We start from the raw sequence: 23,310 nt of genomic DNA, 5'->3' as shown, positions 1-23,310 counted from the left end.
TGGCACGATCTTGGCTCACTGCAACTTCTGCCTCCCGGGTTCAAGCGATTCTCCTGTCTCAGCCTCCTTAGTAGCTGGGATCACAGGTGCCCGCCACCACTCCCAGCTAATTTTTTGTATTTTTAGAAGAGATGGGGTTTCACTATGTTGGCCAGGCTGCTCTTGAACTCCAGACCTCAGGCAATCCACCCGCCTCGGCCTCCCAAAGTGCTGGGATTACAGGCGTGAGCCACCACTCCCTGCTAATTTTTTGTACTTTTTTTTTAGTAGAGACAGGGTTTCACCATGTTGGCCAGTCTGGTTTCAAACTCCTGACCTCAGATGATCACCCACCTCGGCCTCCCAAACTGTTGGGATTACAGATGTGAGCCACCACGCCTGTCGGTGTCCCTGTGTGTTTGATTAAACTAATCTCACTGGGTTTTCATTATCTAAACAGCTTCCCCTCTCATACGCACTCTCGTTTCAGATGTTCAGAATTCAGAAAATACAAACAACCTGCAGGAGAAATGGCTGCTCAGCTTGAGTACCTGAGGTCCCGCAACACCCCACCTCCTTTGTTTTCCAGAGGGGTTCAGAAAGCTTGCTGTGCTCAGGCCTCCAAGTCAGGGCCATAAGCCTTGTTGCCTCCAGCCATGACTCAAAAACCTCGCCCTCACCCCCATCCCATCCTGACCTCCTCTCTTGCCCCCAAGAGCTCTCCCGGACCCCATACAGTTTATACAGGAGCACCCCAAGACTACTCCCCTCAGAAGCAGGGGGACGTCTCTCTCCCAGCAATGAGCTGCCACCTCCTCAGACTCCAACTCGGATTGTTCTCTCTGTGTCTCAGGAACCACTCTCCAAATTGCATACAATGGCCAGGCACGGTGGCTCATGCCTGTCATCCCAGCACTTTGGGAGGCTGAGGCAGGTGGATCACCTGAGGTCAATAGTTCAAGACCAGCCTGGCCAACATAGTGAAACCCCGTCTCTACTAAAAATACAAAAATTAGGGCCAGGCACGGTGGCTCACACCTGTAATCCCAGCGCTTTGGGAGGCCAAGGCGGGTGGATCACCTGAGGTTGGGAGTTGGAGACCAACCTGGCCAACATGGAGAAACGCTGTCTTTGCTAAAAATACAAAATTAGCTGGGCATGGTGGCACATGCCTGTAATCCCAGCTACTCGGGAGGCTGGGGCAAGAATCACTTGAACCCAGGAGGCAGAGGTTGCAGTGAGCTGAGATCATGCCATTGCACTCCAGCCTGGGCGACACAGCGAGACTCCATCTCAAAAAAAAAAAAAATTCCATACAGTGCATCTCACAAAGTGAGGTCCCCTTGATGTAGGGCAACTCATTTGCGGCTAAAGCGCTGAGTCCTGGGGCAATCTCTGGCTCCGATAGGCTCAGGGTACCAGCATGGTCCCTGGAGACCAAGAGGTGGGTGGGGAGGTGGGGGCAGAGTCTGGGAGTGAAATTGAAGGAGCAGTTACTCTTCTTGCCACGAGAGGGAGCACCAAGGGGATGTCTTGATCGTATCAGTCAAGTGTGGAGTCAACAAACAACATGTTCCCAATTTTATCAGGTCTCTCAAATATTCCCACTCAGAGGGTCCCTCATAGAATAACATTCTAACTCCAAGTTTTTTCTGAGAACAAGTTATTTCTGGCCAGGCAAAGTGGCTCGTGCTTGTAATCCCAACACTTTGGGAGGCCAAGGCGGGCAGATCTCCCGAGGTCAGGAGTTCAAGACCAGCCTGGCCAACAGGGTGAAACCCTGTCTCTAAAATACAAAATTGTAAAATACAATTTTGTATTTAAAATACTAAATTGTAAAATACAATTTTGTATTTAAAATGCTAAATTGTATTTAAAATACAATACTCTGTCGTATTTAAAATACTCCAAAATACAAAATTGTAAAAATACAAAATTAGCTGGGAGTGGTGGTATACACCTGTAATCCCAGCTACTGGGGAGGCTGAGGCAGGAAAATCGCTTGAACCCAGGAGGTGGAGGTTGCAGTGAGCCAAGATCGTGCCATTGCACTCTAGCCTGGGCAACAAGAGCAAAACTCTGTCTCAAAAAAAAAAAAAAGTTATTTCTTCCAAGCAGATATGTAACAATATAGTGACTTAGCAAGATAATATTATGGAATAGGGAACAGGGTTGCCAGGTTTAGCAAAAAATTTTATTTTACTCCTTTTTTTGTTTTACAAAAAAAATTTTGTACAAACGGGGTCTATGTTATGTTGTCCAGGCTGGTCTCGAACTCCTAGACTCAAGTAATCCTCACACCTCAGACTCCTGAAGTGCTGGGATTATAGGCATGAGCCACCACTCCCAACCAGATTTAGCAAATAAAATAAGTGCCCGATTAAATCTGAATTTCAGATAAACACAAATTTTTTTTTTTAAGACAGGGTCTTGCTCTGTCACCCAGGCTGGAATGCAGTGGTGCAATCATAGCTCACTGCAGTCTCGAACTCCTGGTCTCAAGTGATCTTCCTGCTTCAGCCTCCCAGACCACTGGGATTACAGATGTGAGCCCTGTGCCTATTGGAAACACAAATAATTTTTTTTTGAGATAGAGTCTGGTTCTGTTGCCCAGGCAGGAGTGCAGTGGCACGGCTCACTGCAACCTCTGCCTCCTGGGCTCAAGCCATCCTCCCACCTCAGCCTCCCAAGTAGCTCCCAAGTGCACACCACCACATCCAGCTATTTTTTTTTTTTTTTTGAGACGGAGTCTCGCTCTGTCACCCAGGCTGGAATGCAGTGGCGCTATCTCAGCTCACTGCAAGCTCCGCCTCCTGGGTTCGCGCCATTCTCCTGCCTCAGCCTCCCAAGTAACTGGGACTACAGGCGCCCGCCACCATGCCCGGCTAATTTTTTGTATTTTCTTTTTAGCAGAGACGGGGTTTCACTGTGTTAGCCAGGATGGTCTCAATCTCCTGACCTCGTGATCCGCCCGCCTCAGCCTCCCAAAGTGCTGGGACCACAGGCTTGAGCCACCACGCCCGGCCCACATCCAGCTAATTTTTTAAAAAACTTTTTGTAGAGATGGGGGTCTCACTATATTGCCCAGGCTGATCTTAAACTCCTGAGCTCAAGCAGTCCACCTGCCTCAGCCTCCCAAAGTGCTGGGATTACAGGTGTGAGCCACTTCACTTGGCCCGACAAATAATTTTCAATATAACTCAAGTATTTCCTGAGACCTAGTTATAGTAAAAAAAAAAAAAAAAAATCGTTTATCTCAAATTCAGACTGAGCTAAGTATTCTCTATTTTAGCAGGCACTCCAAAAGGAGTGACACGTGCTTTAAGAGTTTTATACACCAGCTGGGTGTGGTGGCTCACGCCTATAATCCCAGCACTTTGGGAGGCCGAGGCGGACAGATCACCTGAGGTCAGGAGTTGGAGACCAGCCTGCCCAACATGGCGAAACCCCATCGCTATTAAAAATACAAAAAAATTAGCCGGGCATGGTGGTGGACACCTGTAATCCTAGCTACTCAGGAGGCTGAGGCAGGAGAATCACTTGAACCCGGGAGGCAGAGGTTGCAGTAAGCTGAGATCGCAACACTGCACTCCAGCCTGGGGGACAAAAGCAAAACTCCGTCTCAAAAAAAAAAGAGTTTTACAAACCAAATGTTTGCAGTGGCTGCGCTCACGCCTGTAATCCCAACACTTTAAGAGACTGAGACAGGTGGATCACTTGAGGTCAGGAGTTCAAGATTAGCCTGGCCAACATGATGAAACCCTGTCTCTACTAAAAATACAAAAATTAGCTGGGCATGATGGTGGGTGCTTGTAATTCGAGCTACTTGGGAGGCTGAGGCAGGAGAATCACTTGAACCCAGGAGGCAAAGGCTGCAGTGAGTGGAGATTGCACCACTGCACCCCAGCCTGAGCAACAGAGTGAGACTCTGTCTCAAATAAAAAATGAAAATAAAATGCAGCTTTCTCTGTCATGGCACCCATTCTGGTGTGCATGAGGACAGACAGCCCAGATTATTTTTCGAGGAGACATGTGGCCCTGCCCACAATATATTCCACAGAACAGCCCTGACCAGAAGTGGAGTGACTCCCAGCTTCTGGCTTCCTCTTTTCACGATGAGATGCGGCACTGCTGGGCTTCGCTGGTGTGGAGCGCATGCGGCTGTGTGCTTGAGCTGTGAAACAGTCTTCTGCTCCCTCTGGTCAGCACCTTTGGAAAGTTTGGTGAGAGCAACAATACTATCAAGGATTATCTGAAGAATGCCTTTTTTTGTAGGTCAGTGATAACCAGACATTTTAGTGACAAAGCCAATTCAGAAAAAAAGTAACCTGTTACCAAAATCCTTTAAAAAACATGATCTCTTTTATCAGGAAACATAATATCAACATCTTTGGTTAAGCATGCTTTTCTTGTTTTTCCAAATGCTGAAGGGTTTCATTATTTTAGCTAAGCTTTCAGAAGCGACATTACACACATGCCCTGGTGTTATCGGATGTAAAGCTGCACCTTTTCCCAACGTTTTTGGTCCAGGAAAGCATTTCTGGAGCTAGTTCGTTTGGCTTTTTCTTAATTGACCCTGGAATCCATTTATTTGCAAAGTGTGTTTTGCCTCTTTTAATTTCTTTTTACTCATGTGGAATAACCGTATAGTTTTTTTTTCTTTCTTTCTTTCTTTTCTTTCTTTTTTTTTTTTTTTTTTTTTGAGACAGAGTCTCGCTCTGTCACCCAGGCTGGAGTGTAGTGGTGTAATCATAGCTCGTTGCAGCCTCGACCTCCTGGGCTTAAGTGAACCTTCTACCTCAGCCTCCCGAGTAGCTGGGACTACAGGTGCATGCCACCATGCCTGGCTAATTTTTATTTTATTTTATTTTATTTTGGGGACGGAGTTTTGCTCTTGTTGTCCAGGCCGGAGTGTAATGGCACGATCTCAGCTCACTGCAACCTCTGCCTCCTGGATTCAAGCGATTCTCCTGTTTCAGCCTCCCAGGTAGCTGGGATTATAGTCATGCACCACCATGCCCAGCTAATTTTGTACTTTTTTTTTTCAGTAGAGACAGGGTTTCACTGTGTTGGTCAGGTTGGTCTTGAACTCCCAACCTCAGGGGATATACCCGCCTTGGCCCCACAAAGTGCTGGGATACAGGTGTAAACTTTTTTTTTTTTTTTTTTTTTTAGAGATGGGGTCTCATTATGCTGCCCAAGCTAGTCTCAAAACTCCTGGGCTCAAGAGATCCTCCCACCTCAGCCTCTCTAGCTAAGTTCATAGAGAGTCCTGATCTTAAGGGTACAGCTCAGTGAAACTCTGCATGTGTATATTCCTGTGTATATACACACCTACATCAAGATCTAGAACTTTCTTGCACTCTAGCAAGTTTCTCTGTGCTCCTTCCCACATAATATAATACTTCCACCAGAAGCAACCACTATTCTGATTCCTTTTTTTTTTTTTAGATGGAATCTTGCCCTGTCACCCAGGCTGGAGTGCAGTGGTGCTATCTCGGCTCACTGCAACCTCCGCTTCCCAGGTTCAAGCGATTCTCCTGCTTCAGCCTCCTGAGTAGCTGGGATTACAGGCATGTGCCACCACACCCGGCTAATTTTTGTGTTTTAGTAGAGACAGGGTTTCACCGTGTTGGCCAGGCTGGTCTTGAACTCCTGACCTCAAGTGATCCGCCTGCCTCAGCCTCCCAAAGTGCTGGGATTACAGATGTGAGCCACCGTGTCCGGCCACTATTCTGACTTCTACCACTGGGGATTAGTTATGCTTGTTCCTAAATTGCATATAATTGGAATCACGCAATATGACACATATTTGTTGAAAAAAAAATCTGTAAGATTCATCCATGTTGTTGCAGATATCAGTAATTCATTCTTTTTTATTGCTGCATAGTATTTCAGTGTATGACTATGCCACAATTTATCAATCTTCCTGGGGCCAGACATTTATGTTCTGGATCTTGGCTCTTGTATCTAGACCTTCTATGAGTGCCATGCTCTGCATATGCCTTATGGCACCCTCATTTCTCTTAGGTCTATACCTAGGATCTTGATTGTTGGGTCAAAATACAGGCATATGTTTAGCTTTCGTCTATTCTGCCAGTTATCTTTTTTTAATTTTTATTTTTAGGAATAGAGATGAAGTTTTCACTATGTTTTCCAGGCTGGTCTCAAGCTCCTGAGCTCAAGTGATCCTCTCGCCTCAGCCTCCCAAAGTGCTGGGATTACAAGGCGTGAGCCACTGCGCCTGGTCTTTTTTTTTTTTTTTTTTTTTTGAGACGGAGTCTCACTCTGTCGCCCAGGCTGCAGTGCAGTGGTGTGATCTCAGCTCATTGCAACCTCCGCCTCCCAGGTTCAAGAGATTCTCCTGCCTCAGCCTCCCGAGTAGCTGAGATTACAGGCACCTGCCACCATGCCCGGCTAATTTTTTGTATTTTTAGTAGAGACGGGCCTAAGTTTTGTAATTTTAGTAGAGATGGGGTTTCACTGTGTTGGCGAGGCTGGTCTCGAACTCCTGACCTCAAGTGATCTGCCCACCTCAGCCTCCCAAAGTGCTGGGATGGATTACAGACGTGAGCCACCACACCCAGCCCCGTGCCAGACTTCTAATCTTTGAAATTGTAACATAATAAGTTGGTATTGTTTTAATCCACTGAGTATATGGGAATTTGTTACATCAGCAATGGAAAACTAATATACTAGTTCACCTATCATTTCCCCCTCCACTAGTCAGACCAGTACAGAACTGTGTATGTATCACCTTTCTTACCCAGAGGCACCACCACATATCCTTATTTTATTGACTGTGGTTTGTTTATGGTGTCATAGGCTGAAATTAAGCAGCACTATAAAAATCAACCTTAGGCATGGTGACACATGCCTGGAGTCCCAGCTACTCAGGAGACTGACATGGGAGAATCAATTGAGCCCAGGAGCTCAAGGCTGCAGTGAGCTATGACCATGCCACTGCACTCCAGCCTGGGTTGACAGAGTGAGACTCCATCTTTAAAAAAAAAAAAAAGGCTGGGCATGGTGGTTCATGCTTGTAATCCCAGCACTTTGTGAGGCCAAGGCACACAGATCACCTTAGGTCAGGAATTTGAGACCAGCCTGGCCAACATGGTGGAAACCCGTCTCCACTAAAAATACAAAATTAGCAGGGCATGGTGGTGGGCTCCTGTAATCCCAGCTACCTGGGAGGCTGAGGCAGGAGAATCACTTAAACCTGGGAGGTGGAGGTTGCAGTGAGCCGTGATCATGCCATTGCACTCCAACCTGGGCAAAAAGAGTGAAACATCATCTCAAAAAAAAAAAAAAAAAACCTCATGAAACTATTTGCTGTTTTTCACATGATGTTGTTAAGAAAGATTTTATTATACCCAAGTAAAGAGACATGATCTCCCAACCAGAATGGACTCGAACTCCTGGGCCCAAGGGATCCCCCCACCTCAGCCTCCAGAGTAGCAGGGACTACAGGCATGCACCGGCACACCTGGCTCCTCCAAGGAGAAATTTATTTTCTGTCCTTGAACCTGGAAGAGAGAGACTCCTGCTTGAGCTTCCCTCCTTACCTTGGCTGCTAGTTGCAATCAAGGGCATCTTAGAGTGGTGAAACCATAAGGATCACCTGGGCAGCTTTTGCAAACTGCACTTGCTCCTCCAGAAATTCCAATCTGTCTCCCTACAAGAAAATGTTCTCCTTCCTCCCATAAGATCCATTGCTTTGGCGAGCCTCTGTGCTATTTATTTTTTATATTTATTTATTTATTTATCTATTTATTTTTGAGATGGAGTTTTGCTCTTGTTGCCCAGGCTGGAGTGTAATGGTGCAATCTCAGCTCACTGCAACCTCTGCCTCCCGGATTCAAGCGATTCTCCTGCCTCAGCCTCCCAAGTGGCTGGGATTACAGGCACCCACCACCACACCCGGCTAATTTTTTGTATTTTTAGTAGAGACGGGATTTCACCATGTTGGCCAGGCTGGTCTCGAACTCCTGACCTGAGGTGATACACCTGCCTCGGCCTCCCAAACTGCTAGGATTACAGGCGTGAGCCACCGCGCCTGGCCAACGTCTGTGCTATTTAGCAGAGCAAGTCCTACTCCTCATGTCTGTTGGGTTGGGGAAAGGGTTAAGAATCATTGTCTTGGCTGGGCTCAGTGGCTCAGCCTGTAATCCCAGCACTTTGGGAGGCCGAGGCAGGTGGATCACCTGAGGTCAGGAGTTTGAGACCAGCCTGACCAACATGGAGAAACCCCTGGGCAGCTGGGACTACAGGTGCACACCACCACACACAGGATCGCGTTATGCTGCCCAGGTTGGTCTAGAACTCCTGGCCTCCAGCAATCCTCCCATCTTGGCCTCCCAAAGCGCTAGTACAGGCTTAAGCCACTGCACCTGGCCCCAAAATTTTATTTATTTATTTATTTATTTATTTATTTATTTATTTATTTATTTTGAGACAGAGTCTCACTCTATCACCCAGCCTGGAGTGCAGTGGTGCGATTTCAGCTGACCACAACCTCCGCCTCCTGGGTTCAAGCCATTCTCCTGTCTCAGCCTCCTGAGTAGCTGGGATTACAGGCACATGCCACCACGCCCAGCTAATTTTTTAATTTTGAGTAGAGATAGGGTTTCACCATGTTGGCCAAGCTGCTGGTCTTGAACTTCTGACCTCATGATCCACCTGCCTCAGCCTCCCAAAGTGCTGGGATTACCAGCGTGAGCCACCGCGCCCAGCTCCAAAATGTTTGTTAACCACTAAATTGGAGCAAGCAATGTATCGGTGAGGGTCTCCAGGGCGTGCATGTTTTGCGTCAATGACACTTGCACTCTCTTCTTTCCTACCTTTGCCCATTACCTCATTTTTCTGAGTTTTTGTTAAATGATTGGTTATTTATCCTTTGAAGGGCAAAGAGCTACCCAAGCAGCAAGTTAAACAAATGCCTGAGGAGGCTCTCATTGTTAAGAAATCTGAAGTTAAGACTCAATTTACCTCCATCGTTTCCTGTGGACAGGCTAAGGCTAGCAGATTTATCAATTGAGTCCAGTCCGTTGCTGGGTGGCTGAATTTGCATTTTCCCTCTTCCTGCTCACTTCTCATTTTCCCTCAATCTTGCCACCCTGGGATTGCACCTCCCAATTAAGCACAAGCATGCAGGCTTTGCCTAGGCCTGTTTTCTAGGGCAACTAGACTCATAGACCAATATTATTATTAACTGATATTATCAGTAAGAAGATAGATACACATGTGTAAATATTCCTGGGTTGACCCTGCATTTCTGCTGTCCACCCTGATTTGTTCCCTAAGAGTGACCTTTATGGACCATATAATGGGCTCCCTTGAACTCTGGCCTCTGGGAGGTTTCAATGAGAAGAGCCAGGGGGTGATCAGAGGATGGGAGGATCCCAGCACTTTTGGAAGGCTGAGGCAGCAAGATTGCTTGAGACAGGAGTTTGAGACCAGCCTGGGCAACATAATAAGACCCCATCTCTACAAAAATAAAAAACATTAGCTGGGTATGGTGGTGCGTGCCTGTAGTCCCAGCTTCTCAGGAGGCTGAGGCCAGAGGATCGCTTAAGCCCAGGAATTCGAGGTTACAGTGAGCTATAATCACAGCACTGCACTCCAGCCTGGGTGACAGAGTGAGATCGTGTCTCTAAAATTTTTTTAATTGGTTTAATTAAAAATAGAGAGGATGAGATGAGAGTGAGATGGGGATTTTTCTTTCCCCACTCCCTCTCTGCTGGTAAAGGCTGCATTTCTCTATTGAAGGCCACGGCTCCTAACAGCTATCTCTTCCATAGCTGCAGCTCTTGCTGGGTTCCAGTAACTGCCCCCTCTCTGCCTCTTCAGGCCAGCAGGTAGCAAGGGCTCTCTATTATTGCTGGCCCCAGGATGTGTTACCATCCCTCTTTGGTTTCCTTTTTTTTTTTTTTTTTTTTTTGAGACAGAGTTCGCTCTTGTCACCCAGGCTAGAGTGCAACGGCGCTATCTTGGCTCACTGCAACCTCCACCTCCTGGGTTCAAGCGTTTTTATCTGCCTCAGCCTCCCTAATAGGTGGGATTACAGGTAAGTTCCACCACACCCGGCTAATTTTTGTATTTTTAGTATAGATGGGGCTTCTCCAAGTTAGCCAGGCTGGTCTTGAACTCCTGACCTCAGGTGATCTGCCCGCCTCGGCCTACCAAAGTGCTGGGATTACAGCCGTGAGCCACCCAGCCTCTTTGGTTTCCTTTGACCCTGCCTACACTTCTATAAATAGTTTCTTCCTTAAACTCTCTTCAACTCCTCTTTGAAGAGCCATATGTTTCTTTCTTCTTCTTCTTCTTCTTCTTTTTTTTTTTTTTGTTGTTGTTGTTGAGACAGGGTCTCGCTTTGTCACCCAGGCTGGAGTGCAGTGGCACAATCATAGCTCACTGCAACCTCGACCTCCCAGGCTCAAGCAATCCTCCCACCTCATCTCCCGAGTAGCTGGGATACAGGCGTGCACCACCACGCCCTGCAGTTCATAATTTTTGTATTTTTTAATTTTTTGTAGAGATGGGGTCTTGCTATGTTGGCCAGGCTGGTCTTGAACTCCTAGTCTCAAGCAATCTTCCCACTTCAGTCTCCCAGAGTGTTAGGATCACAGGAGTGAGCCACCGTGCTCGGCCAAGTCATATGTCCCTTAAACTGGCTCTTACTGATACACAACAAGAGGTTGGGTTACTTTCCCAAAGTCACACAGAGTAAGTGACAGGGCAGCTAAGAGCATTGTCACTGGAACATAGAGCAGGGTGGAGGCTTTTTCAGCCTCGCCAGCCTGCCCAGCCCCCTCCCAGGGTCCCTATGCCCTGCCCAACCTGCTGGAATCTGTGATCCTTTTGTTGGGATGGGATTGAATTCCCTAGGGCTCCTGTCCCAGACCTGGCCAGCAGCTCCAGTAACCAGAGCTGTGTGAGAAGAAAAGGCCAAGCCACTGGGGCAGCCGCACCCCAAACAGAGGTGAGGTCTCCGATGAGTCATGCCCGTGAGGGGCCACTTCCCCTGTCCTAAGGGCCACTGCTCACCAAGGACCCAGAACACTGTCCTCCTCTTTGACCTTTGCCTGCAGTGTTTTTCATCCCTCCCTCTCCCACCCAACAGGTGTCCAGGAGCTAGGACACCTGTCCTCCACCCCCACCCTGGGCCTCCAGAGACGTGAGATGTGCGCAGGGCTCTGGGTGGGGCCTTCAGGCTCCCCAGCTTCCCCCTTCCAGCCCCAGATCCTCTCAGATTTCCAGAGATGGGCTCCAGCCAGGGAGGGTGGGGCTGCCCCTGGGACCATCAGGAGTCACGGGCTGCCTGGGCAGTGACAGAGCCCTGCAGGGAGCAGACCTTCACTTGGCTCTGCCTCCGCTGACTCTAGCGCCATGGCCCGGCACCTGCTCCTCCCCCTTGTGATGCTTGGTAACCTCAGGGGACAAGAGTGGCTGCAAAGGGCCTGGGTCCTGGCATCTGGGGGGCTGGAGAGCAGGATTCCTGGTTTCTGTGTGGGGAGCAGGAAGTCAGAGGGAAGGAAGTGAGGCAGCAGAAGGCGAGGATGTATCAGAGGAGGGAGAGGGAGGCCTGGGTGCCCTGGGGAGACGGAGGCTAGGAGGCTGGGGGAGGGAGTCAGGGAGGGCACATACTGAGTGCGAGTCGCCAGCCTCTTCCTGCCTACCTCTGTCTTTCCAGTCATCAGTCCCATCCCAGGAGCCTTCCAGGACTCAGGTAAGGTAGCCGGACTGGGGGAAAGTCACGTGCAGAGGCAGAAAAGACCAGAGGACTGGCATGGGTGCTGGCAGGGATTGCTGAACGGACAGGGAATTGGGAAGATAGGGTCGGGGGTTGGAGAGCAGGAAGTGGGGCTGGGCGGTGCAGGCCTGGAAGTCACAAGTGTCCTCCTCTCTTTCCCCTCTGGCTCCCAGCTCTCAGTCCTACCCAGGAAGAACCTGAAGATCTGGGTAAGGAAGAGGCCTTGGCAACCTCAGACCTTAAAGGAGGCTAAGGCTGGTCAGGCCATGAGGGAGGTGGAAAAGACCAGAAATGTAGACAAGCCTGGGTCCTCTATGTTCTTTGTTCAGAGGGGCAAACTGAAGCGGGTGGAGGACGGGGCTTCGTCCTGAGTTACCTGGGCTTCTGGAGTGGGGAACCCGAGGGGAGCTTTGGCTTCCACGGCTCCCCGTTGCAGACTGCGGGCGCCCTGAGCCCTCGGCCCGCATCGTGGGGGGCTCAAACGCGCAGCCGGGCACCTGGCCTTGGCAAGTGAGCCTGCACCATGGAGGTGGCCACATCTGCGGGGGCTCCCTCATCGCCCCCTCCTGGGTCCTCTCCGCTGCTCACTGTTTCATGACGTGAGTATTCGCCCTGGTCCTGGCCCCTCTCCGCCAAAAGCTAGCCCCCGCCCCCGCAGTTGGTCCCCTCCTCCCGCCCCACTTCCGTCCTCAAGGATAATTTGCAGCCAAGCTGTCCCCAAAGCGAGGTGCTATTCGAGGCATCATGGTTCCGAGTGGGGCAAGGCTGCCGGACTGGTCCCACCACTCCACTCAATATCCGGGTCTGAATCCCATCTTTCCAATGACCCCCGCACCACCAGCTCCAAATAGGATTTGCTCTTCCCCTTTGAGGAGTATCAGCACCAAATCTGGATCGGATAGCACCTGCCCCTCTGGCTCTGAGCCCCTGCCCCCCACGAGGGTCTGCCCCCTCCATAGGGTCAACCTAACCTCCTACTGCCCCGGTCGAGCGCAGGAATGGGACGCTGGAGCCCGCGGCCGAGTGGTCGGTACTGTTGGGCGCGCACTCCCAGGACGGGCCCCTGGACGGCGCGCACACCCGCGCAGTGGCCGCCATCGTGGTGCCGGCCAACTACAGCCAAGTGGAGCTGGGCGCCGACCTGGCCCTGCTGCGCCTGGCCTCACCCGCCAGCCTGGGCCCCACCGTGTGGCCTGTCTGCCTGCCCCGCGCCTCACACCGCTTCGTGCACGGCACCGCCTGCTGGGCCACCGGCTGGGGAGACGTCCAGGAGGCAGGTGAGTGGGACGGGACAAGAGGGGAGGGCCTCGGGGAGGTGGGGCTTCGAGAGGTGAGGTTCCTAGGGCGGGGCCTCGGGAGGTGAGGTTCCTAGGGCGGGGCCTCAGGAGGTGGGGCCACGGAGCGGAGCCTGCGGGGAGCGTTGGAGGGTAGGTTTCTGCGGGTCGGTGGATGAAGCCCACACCGATCTCCATGTAGCCTTCTCCCTGCAAGGATTCTCAAACTAAGACCACGGAATCACCCACACGCACCCCATTCCCTCCTTACCTTTCCTTCCAGTTTTTTCTTTCCTGGGTTTAGGCTCCGACTAGGGTTCCCATCCCAGCTCTAACATGTCAGACAAAGCACTTCACCCAGTACATTTCCTCATCTGTAACACGAGGAAAATAGCCGTACCCACTTCAAGGGGTGGTTGGGTGGATTAAATGAGAAAATCCATGTCAAGTTCATAGTACAGTGCCTGGCATAGCAATAACCAATGCACTTTACATATTTCACCTCAGGTAATCTATAGTAAAGCACTACAGCATAAGGCTGGCCTATAATAGATATTCAGCAAATGCCAGTCTGTGCCTCCCTCCCATCCGCCTTCCTCTCATTCCATCCACCCCCACTCATCTCTCTACTCCCCACCTCCTCTCTTCTTCCTACCCACCATCATTCATTCCATCATTCTTTCACTCAAGATATTTCTTGAGCACCTTCTACATGCCAGGCACCGTGTTAGGCATTAGAGAGACACCAGTGAACAGAAAAAGCCAAAATCCTGCCTTTTCAGAGTTTACATCCTAGCAGATAGACAAGCAACAAATTCAATAAATAAGCACGCATTATGTTAGAAGGTGGGGGGGAATAGACCAAATCTCCATCCCCATCATCCCCATCACCCAAGCTTTCCATGCTCCCAGGGCCCCCACAAATATTATCATCAGCCATGGTCAGACCTGTGCCCATCCTGGGGGCTTTGGGAAGGTGCTACAGGGGAAGATGCTAGAGCCTCTGCTTGTGGAGGTCCCATCAGGGCAGGAGGTGATGAGAAAGCATCACTGTGAGCCCCAGGAAGTCTGTGTGAATGGGGCCAGGCCATCCTAACAATGGGCACCCAGAGAGGGAGATTTCTGCAGAGATTTTTGAAGAGAGGGTACATTGCAGGAAGATGGGGGGAGATGAAGGCCACCCTGTGGACCCAGATAAGGCATGTTAGATGAAGAAGGGCCAGGATGCCAGGCTGGAGTGAGAGGGGTACAGGCACCTGGGCTGCAAAGGCTGCTGAGGCCCGGCCATGAAGACCTTAAGATCAGACTGAGGGCCAGAGCACCCCACCAGCTCCAGGGATGCCCAGGACAATCCCCAACTTCCCTGGTGAGCCCCAAGTACAGCTTCAGCCATCACCTGACCTCAAATTCTTTTTTTTTTCATTAATTCTTTTTTTCTTTTTGAGACAGAGTTTCGCTCTTGTTGCCCAGGCTGGAGTGCAACGGTGCGATCTAGGCTCACTGCAACCTCTGCCTCCCAGCTTCAAGCAGATTCTACTGCCTCAATCTCCCAAGTAGCTGGGATTATAGGCACCCACCACCACGCCCGGCTAATTTTTTGTATTTTTAGTAGAGACAGGGTTTCACTATGTTGGGCAGGCTAGTTTTGAACTCCTAACCTCAGGTGATCCACCTGCCTCGGCCTCCCAAAGTGCTGGAATTACAGGTGTGAGCCACCGCGCCTTTGACCTCAAATTCTGAGTGAGTTGGGGAAGGAGTTCTGTCTGTACTTCCCCCCACCCCCTACTCCTTTCTGGATCCTGAAGCTGTTTCCGTCAAAAGCAGGATGGGGCTGCGGCACCAGGTTTAGACAGTGTGATACGTTTATTTTTCTTGGCGAGATCAAAACTGAACTTGAGTAACATTCCTCTTCATTGCTGAAGTGAAGAGTGGATCAGAAGGCTGGGTCAGTTATCCAGGCCCAAAGCTATGCAGCCTCAACTAGTGTAGTTGTTTAGAATGCCAAGACGTCACAAATGAGAGGTTTTCATGAACTGGGAACTGACTGGAGGAGGGGAGTTGAGAGAGGAGACAGAGATGACACCCAGATTCCATGCTTGGCAACTCAGGACAGGACCATGTCAAGTCCGTATGGCATCTCTGTGAAAAGATGTCTCTGGACCAACACAACTCCACATGAGAGCTCAGAACTTAATGGTTTTAGTCCCTACATTGCATCCTTTGTTGCAGTGCACAACCTGCACAACCATGCATGGCAGCTCTCACTAGGAGCTTGATGAGACCATTCCTGAGATGAAAAAGTAGAAAGAACAGATAGAAGCAGGAGGAGATGTGGTGAATGTGGTGGGCTGAGAGGCCATGGGGCATCTAGCTGATGTCCAAGAAGCAGCCGCAGGAGGCAAACCTGAACCCTGGGAACTGGGGATGCCATACCTGCCTCACAGCACCTGCTCTCTGGTTCTGCCTCCAGATCCTCTGCCTCTCCCCTGGGTGCTACAGGAAGTGGAGCTAAGGTTGCTGGGCGAGGCCACCTGTCAATGTCTCTACAGCCAGCCCGGTCCCTTCAACCTCACTCTCCAGATATTGCCAGGGATGCTGTGTGCTGGCTACCCAGAGGGCCGCAGGGACACCTGCCAGGTGAGGGAAGGCCCCGGCACCTGCCTGGCAGGGCCAGAGTCCTAACCAGTGACAAATAGATAAAGGACATCTCTCCAAGCCTCATCTGCAAAAGGAGGGCAAGACTGCCAAGGGATGGGGTTGACGTGAAGTTTTTTGTTTGTGTATTTTGAGACAGAGCCTCACTTTGTCGTCCAGGCTGGACTACAGTGGCGCAATCTCAGCTTACTGCAACCTCCCTCTGCTCCACCCCCACCGCTCAAGCAACTCTTGTGCTTCAGCCCCCCAAGTAGCTGAGATTACAGGCATGCACCACCACAGACTGCTAATTTTGCATTCACTTGCGCCTGGCCAAGTGAATTTATTTATGTATTTATTTATTTATTTTATTTATTTTTTGAGACGGAGTTCCTTTTTTTTTTTTTTTTTTTGAGACGGAGTCTTGCTCAGTCGCCCAGGCTAGAGTGCAGTAGCACGATCTCAGCTCACTGCAACCTCCGCCTCCCGGGTTCACGTGATTCTCCTGCCTCAGTCTCCCAAGTAGCTAGGACTACAGATGCCCACCACGACGCCCAGCTAATTTTTTTTTGTATTTTTAGTAGACACGGGATTTCACCAGGTTAGCCAGGATGGTCTCGATCTCCTGACCTCGTGATCCACCCGCCTCGGCCTCCCAAAGTGCTGGGATTACAGGAGTGAGCCACCGCGCCCGGCCGAGACGGAGTTTCACTCTTATTGCCCAGGCTAGAGTACAATGGCACGATCTCAGCTCACCACAACCTCTGCCTCCCAGGTTCAAGCTATTGTCCTGCTTCAGCCTCCCAAGTAGCTGGGATTACAGGCATGTGCCACCACGGCCAGCTAATTTTGTATTTTTAGTAGAGATGGGGTTTCTCCATGTTAGTCAGGCTGGTCTCGAACTCCCGACCTCAGATGATCCGCCTGCCTCGGCCTCCCAAAGTTCTGGGTTTACAGGCGTGAGCCACCATGCCCGGCTATTTATTTATTTATTGAGACAGAGTTTTGCTCTTGTTGCCCAGGCTGGAGTGCAATGGCACGATCTTGGCTCACTGCAAACTCCACCTCCCGGGTTCAAGTAATTCTCCTGGCTCACCCTCCCAAGTAGCTAGGATTACAGGCATGAGCCACCATGCCCAGCCAAGGCCGAGTGAATTTAAAAACCAAAGACAGCATAGCCAGGAGCAGTGACTCATGCCTGTAATCCCAGCTAATCAGAAAAATTGAGGCGGGAGGATCACTTGAGCCCAGGAGTCTGAGACCAGCCTGAGCAACATAGTGATACCTCATCCCAAAAAAAGAGACGAACTGGCTGGGCACAGTGGCTCACGCCTGTAATCCCAGCACTTTAGGAGGCTGAGGCAGGTGGATCACTTGAGGTCGCGAGTTTGAGACCAGCCTGGCCAACATGGCAAAAACCCATCTCTACCAAAAATACAAAAATTAGCCTGCTGTGGTGGTGTACACCTGTAGTCCCAGCTACTCGGGAAGCTGAGGCAGGAGAATCACTTGAACCCGGGAGGCAGAGGTTGCAGTGGGCTGAGATTGCACCACTGCACTCCAGCCTGGGAGACAGAGTGAGATTCCATCTCAAAAAAGAAAAGAAAGAAAGAAAAAGAAAGGGAAGGAAAGAAGGAAGGAAGGGAGGGAGGGGAATTATTTGAGCTAGTAACAACAAGAATCACTTGGCTCTGATGACAACTGCAGGATTATCTTGCGTGGCTTTGAATGCCCTCCCCTGGTGCTCTTGGCTCTGGCTGCCATCGGCCTTCTGCTTACAGGGTTTTCTTCTGTTTAGAGCCGCAGGGAATGCAGAGGACAAGGCCTAGCCAAGGAGGGTTTCTAGGAGAAGGGAGAAGGTGGTGTATGTTGGGCCAAAAGGAGGTGCAGGACCTTTTCGAGGAGGCCAGTATAAACGGGTAGGTCCCTGGGCTAACCCCTTGACATGCAGTCATCTGTCACTAGGGTGACTCTGGGGGGCCCCTGGTCTGTGAGGAAGGTGGCCGATGGTTCCAGGCAGGAATCACCAGCTTTGGCTTCGGCTGTGGACGGAGAAACCGCCCTGGAGTTTTCACTGCTGTGGCCACCTATGAGGCATGGATACGGGAGCAGGTGATGGGTTCAGAGCCTGGGCCTGCCTTTCCCACCCAGCCCCAGAAGACCCAGTCAGATCCCCAGGAGCCCAGGGAGAACTGCACCATTGCCCTGCCTGGTGAGTGGGCGGCACCCCTGGATGTAAGCGGGACATGGGAGAGTGAGTTGAGATGGAGACTGCTGGGAGCGATTGGGTTGCAGGAGGCCCACTGACCCAGGCTTCTCACCCCTCAGAGTGCGGGAAGGCCCCGCGGCCAGGGGCCTGGCCCTGGGAGGCCCAGGTGATGGTGCCAGGATCCAGACCCTGCCATGGGGCGCTGGTGTCTGAAAGCTGGGTCTTGGCACCTGCCAGCTGCTTTCTGGAGTGAGTGAAAATCTACGTTTCAAGCCGATCCTTGCCCCTCCCTACAGCCTGAGATACCATCCATTCGGCCCCAGCCCCTCCCCAGGGGGTGTGGGGGGGCGGGGTCCCATTTGGAGGTGTAGGATCCAGCACAAAAAGAGGGGTCCTGGCCTGGCAGGGGTGGGTAGAGGCATGGTAGAAGTTCGATCCCGGAGGCGGGGGTGTGAGTGAGCCGTTGGAATGGGGGTGGCGTGGGGATCCCGCCAGGATGCAGGATCCTCGCCTGGCAAGTCTAAGCCAGGGGTGTGAGGTTTCCAGCCACGTGTGCGGGATCCGGCCCACGTCCCTCGGCCCCCATCCCGCAGCCCGAGCAGCTCCGACAGCCCACCCCGCGACCTCGACGCCTGGCGCGTGCTGCTGCCCTCGTGCCCGCGCGCGGAGCGGGTGGCGCGCCTGGTGCAGCACGAGAACGCTTCGTGGGACAACGCCTCGGACCTGGCGCTGCTGCAGCTGCGCACGCCCGTGAACCTGAGCGCGGCTTCGCGGCCCGTGTGCCTACCCCACCCGGAACACTACTTCCTGCCCGGGAGCCGCTGCCGCCTGGCCCGCTGGGGCCGCGGGGGTGAGCTGGGGCCCGGCGCTGGGCCGGGCGGCACCGGGCGGTGCAGGGGCCGTCTGGGCCGCAGCGCGGGCTCCCTGCCTTTTCCCTTCCAGAACCCGCGCTTGGCCCAGGCGCGCTGCTGGAGGCGGAGCTGTTAGGCGGCTGGTGGTGCCACTGCCTGTACGGCCGCCAGGGGGCGGCAGTGCCGCTGCCCGGAGACCCGCCGCACGCGCTCTGCCCTGCCTACCAGGAAGAGGAGGAGGTGGGCAGCTGCTGGGTAAGCGGCGGGGGCGGGGCCTGCGGAACGCGGGCCCGAGAGGGCTCTAGGAAGAGGGCGGGGCCTGTGGAAGGCGAGTCCAAGTGGGCTCTAGGGAGAGGGCGGGGCCTGCGGAAGGCGGGTCCGAGTGGGCTCTAGGGAGGGAGCGGGGCCTGGGGAAGGCGGGTCCGAGTGGGCTCTAGGAAGGGGCGGGGCTTGCGGAACTGGGAATGGGGCGGAGCCGGGGTGGAAGCGGGGCCAGAACGAGCTGGGGGTGGGGCCTGTCCCTAGAGAACTTTTGGGAGGGAGCTGAGGCGGGCTCTGAGCTGGTGCTGTGGTTTCTCTCTATCTCTGGATTTAAGGAGAGTCTTAAAGTGAGGGCTGAATTCTTACACAAATTAGTATTTGGAGTCTGATTTGGAGAAGGTGGAACTTGATATTTCCGCAAATGGGAAAATCTGGAGTCCTGGAAAGCTCCAGGAGCTCTGATATTCTCTGCACACACGCAGAGGCAAGTAACACACACACTTTGTTGCTACAGAATGACTCGCGTTGGAGCCTTTTGTGCCAGGAGGAGGGGACCTGGTTTCTGGCTGGAATCAGAGACTTTCCCAGTGGCTGTCTACGTCCCCGAGCCTTCTTCCCTCTGCAGACTCATGGGCCATGGATCAGCCATGTGACTCGGGGAGCCTACCTGGAGGACCAGCTAGCCTGGGATTGGGACCCTGATGGGGAGGAGACTGAGACACAGACTTGTCCCCCACACACAGAGCATGGTGGTGAGCAGGACGCTTTTGGGCCCTAGGGGCTCCTGGGGGTGCACAGACCCATGGCAGGGGCTCAGGGGTCAGCCATGGGGCCCCAACTGAGGTGGCCACCTCCTCTCCCTAGCCTGTGGCCTGCGGCTGGAGGCTGCTCCAGTGGGGGTCCTGTGGCCCTGGCTGGCAGAGGTGCATGTGGCTGGTGATCGAGTCTGCACTGGGATCCTCCTGGCCCCAGGCTGGGTCCTGGCAGCCACTCACTGTGTCCTCAGGTGGGTCTCACTCGTCTCCTAGGCGAGAGACGGGAGGGGAGAATGGAACAGAGCCAAAGACTTGTTTTTGTTGTTTGTTTGTTTGTTTAAAAAAAATTAACAATGAGATCTTGCTGTGTTGCCCAGGCCAGCCTCAAGCAATCCTCCTGCCTTGGCCAACGTACTAGGATTACAGGCATGAGCCACTGTGCCTCACCCAAAGGACTCTTAAAATAGTGAGATATTCTCCTTTAAGCATCTTACAGCTGGGTGCAATGGCTCACGCCTGTAATCCTAGCACTTTGGGAGGCCGAGGCGGGCAGATCATGAGGTCAGGAGTTCAAGACGAGCCTGGCCAACATGGTGAAACCCCTCTACTAAAAATACAAAAATTAGCCAGGGGTGGTGGCAGGCGCCTGTAACCCCAGCTACGTGGGAGGCTGAGGCAGGAGAATCGCTTGAACCCAGGGAGGGTAGAGGTTGCAGTGAGCCAAGATTGCGCCACTGCACTCCAGCCGGAGCGACAGAGCAAGACTCTGTCTGGGGTGGGGCATGAGGGAAGAATCTTACAGCACTGGGAGATGTTTTGACCTAGAAGGGAGATTTGGAAGGAGGGATGATGAAGGAGTGAGTGGCATGACCCCAGAGAGTCATCCTTCCCCTGGGCTGGGAAGGACTTTGCCAGCAATGGGAGGAGCAGAAGGTGACATTGGACCTTGTTCCAACAGGCCAGGCTCTACAACAGTGCCTTACATTGAAGTGTATCTGGGCCGGGCAGGGGCCAGCTCCCTCCCACAGGGCCACCAGGTATCCCGCTTGGTCATCAGCATCCGGCTGCCCCGGCACCTGGGACTCAGGCCCCCCCTGGCCCTCCTGGAGCTGAGCTCCCGGGTGGAGCCCTCCCCATCAGCCCTGCCCATCTGTCTCCACCCGGCGAGTATCCCCCCGGGGGCCAGCTGCTGGGTGTTGGGCTGGAAAGAACCCCAGGACCGAGGTGAGACCCCTGGGTCACGGGAACGAGGAGTAGCTGGAGGCCAGAGCCCTGGAACAACTTTGTCTCCTCTCCCCAGTCCCTGTGGCTGCTGCTGTCTCCATCTTGACACAACGAATCTGCAACTGCCTCTATCAGGGCATCCTGCCCCCTGGAACCCTCTGTGTCCTGTATGCAGAGGGGCAGGAGAACAGGTGTGAGGTACAGGGGCCTGGGCGTCCTGGAGTAGGCAGGGGAGAGGCAGTGTTGGACTACTGTACCCTAGAGAGAGAGCAGAATTGGAATTTTTTTTTCTTTTTTTTTGAGACGGAGTCTCACTCTGTCCCCCAGCTGGAGTGCAGTGGCGCGATCTCGGCTCACTGCAAGCTCCGCCTCCCTGGTTCATGCCATTCTCCTGCCTCAGCCTCCCGAGTAGCTGGGACTACAGGCACCCGCTACTATGCCCGGCTAATTATTTGTATTTTTAGTAGAGACAGGGTTTCACTGTGTGAGCCAGGATGGTCTCGATCTCCTGATCTCGTGATCCGCCCGCCTCGGCCTCCTAAAGTGCTGGGATTAGAGGTGTGAGCCACCGCGCCCGGCCAAGGAATTTTTTTTTTTTTTTTTTTTTTTTTTTTTTGAGACTGAGTCTCGCTCTGGTACCCAGTCTGGAGTGCAGTGGTGTGATCTTGGCTCACTGCAACCTCCACCTCCCAGGTTCAAGAGATTCTCCTGCCTCAGCCTCCCTAGTAGCTGGGATTACAAGCATGCACCACCACACCTGGTTAATTTTTGTATTTTTAGTAGAGACAGGGTTTCACCATGTTGGCCAAGCTGGACTCAAACTCCTCACCTCAAATGATCCGCCCACCTTGGCTTCCCAAAGGGTTGGGATTAGAGGTGTGAGCCACTGCACCTGGCCAGGATTGGAATTATTGGGTATTTGGCCCCAAATGGGACCCTAGCTGGACCCGGGAGAGAAACCAGGGACCTGGATGTCTAGGGATGCAGACCAGAGTGCTTCGTGGCCAGACCCTGGGGAAAGGGGGAGGGGACCAAGAGGAAGGGCAGCAGACCCACGTGGCCTCGCTCCAACTCTGCAGATGACCTCAGCACCGCCCCTCCTGTGCCAGATGACGGAAGGGTCCTGGATCCTCGTGGGCATGGCTGTTCAAGGGAGCCGGGAGCTGTTTGCTGCCATTGGTCCTGAAGAGGCCTGGATCTCCCAGACAGTGGGAGAGGCCAACTTCCTGCCCCCCAGTGGCTCCCCACACTGGCCCACTGGAGGCAGCAATCTCTGCCCCCCAGAACTGGCCAAGGCCTCGGGATCCCCGCGTGCAGTCTACTTCCTGCTCCTGCTGACTCTCCTGATCCAGAGCTGAGGGGCTAGGGTCCCAGCACCACTTCCGCCTTCTCCGCCCTCTACTTCCCGCCCAGTGGGGCTGGAATGTGGCCCAGCCGGCTGGAACCTCAAGGGCCCCACCCACCGAGATTGCAGCGGCTCTGGCTAATTGGGCCTCAGTGCCCGGGCTATTTTGAACCCAGGAATCCTTGGGGGTGGTGGGAGGAGCGGACAATAAAGGTGTAAACACAGGTACCTGTGTGGCCTTGTGGCATCGCTGTGGGCAGGCTGAGGGGCTGGGCATCAGAGGCTAAGCGGGAAGCCCAAGGGGGAGGTCCCCTCCCTCCTCCCTCCTCCGGCCTCTGAGTCAGGCCTTGGGCTCTCAGGAAATGTACCCTGATAACCTGGCAGCGATTCCTTCATTCCTGTCCCAGGGCAGGGAAGTCGGGTGGCCAGCTGGCTGTGTGTCACCTGCCCAGTGGAGTCAGCACCCTCGGCACGTGCTGGACATCTCAGCCCCTGCTCAGACCCGCTGCCCTCGCTGCCCTCCATAGACACACCTCAATGCATGATGCTCCGATGTATCCCCCGCACACACACAACACTTGGCCCCTTCAAGGGTCTGCCACTTTCACATTCTGCCCAGAACTTGGGTCCCTTATATGTGAACCTCACTCCCTTACCCACTGCTTACCTGCACCTCCCTACATTCATTCAACCCGTGTTCCCTGGTGGCTACTAAGTCGTGGCACAATTGGGGTCTGATATATAAGCCCACAAAGTCCTCCCAATCTAGTGGGGACACATGTGGACATCCCTGGCTGGGATTGGGAAGAGGTCATAGCAGTGATGTTTGAGCACAGAAAAAGGGAAGGTGGTTTCCAGCCAATGAATCTACAATTAAAAAGTAAAGCAAAACCAGAGACGAGGTGCGGCAGCTCATGCCTGTAATCCCAGCACTTTGGGAGGATCGCTTGAGGCCAGGCATTCCAGACCAGCCTGGGCAACAAAGCAAGACCCCCATCTCCACTTTTTTTTTTTTTGAGACAG

The 23,310-nt window shown here is 52.7% G+C and overlaps 1 protein-coding gene across 1 annotated transcript; it reads left to right on the top strand.

Moving 5' to 3' along the window:
- Positions 1-11,339: 11,339 nt before the first annotated feature.
- Positions 11,340-22,511, top strand: PRSS36 (serine protease 36). Its single transcript, XM_019011615.4, has 15 exons — positions 11,340-11,407; positions 11,675-11,710; positions 11,908-11,943; positions 12,171-12,333; positions 12,731-13,011; positions 15,479-15,645; positions 17,608-17,854; positions 17,971-18,100; positions 18,445-18,701; positions 18,794-18,957; positions 19,478-19,715; positions 19,828-19,969; positions 20,677-20,942; positions 21,019-21,140; positions 22,022-22,511. Exons 1-15 carry the CDS (start codon positions 11,371-11,373, stop codon positions 22,298-22,300), a joined length of 2,565 nt encoding a protein of 854 aa, XP_018867160.3. The 5' UTR covers positions 11,340-11,370; the 3' UTR covers positions 22,301-22,511.
- The last annotated feature ends 799 nt before the right edge of the window (positions 22,512-23,310 follow it).

Source organism: Gorilla gorilla, chromosome 18 (assembly GCF_029281585.2).
Source record: "Gorilla gorilla gorilla isolate KB3781 chromosome 18, NHGRI_mGorGor1-v2.1_pri, whole genome shotgun sequence".
NCBI lineage: Eukaryota > Metazoa > Chordata > Mammalia > Primates > Hominidae > Gorilla > Gorilla gorilla.
Note: the sequence above shows the minus strand (reverse complement) of the source record. Positions and strands in the feature narration are given on the sequence as shown.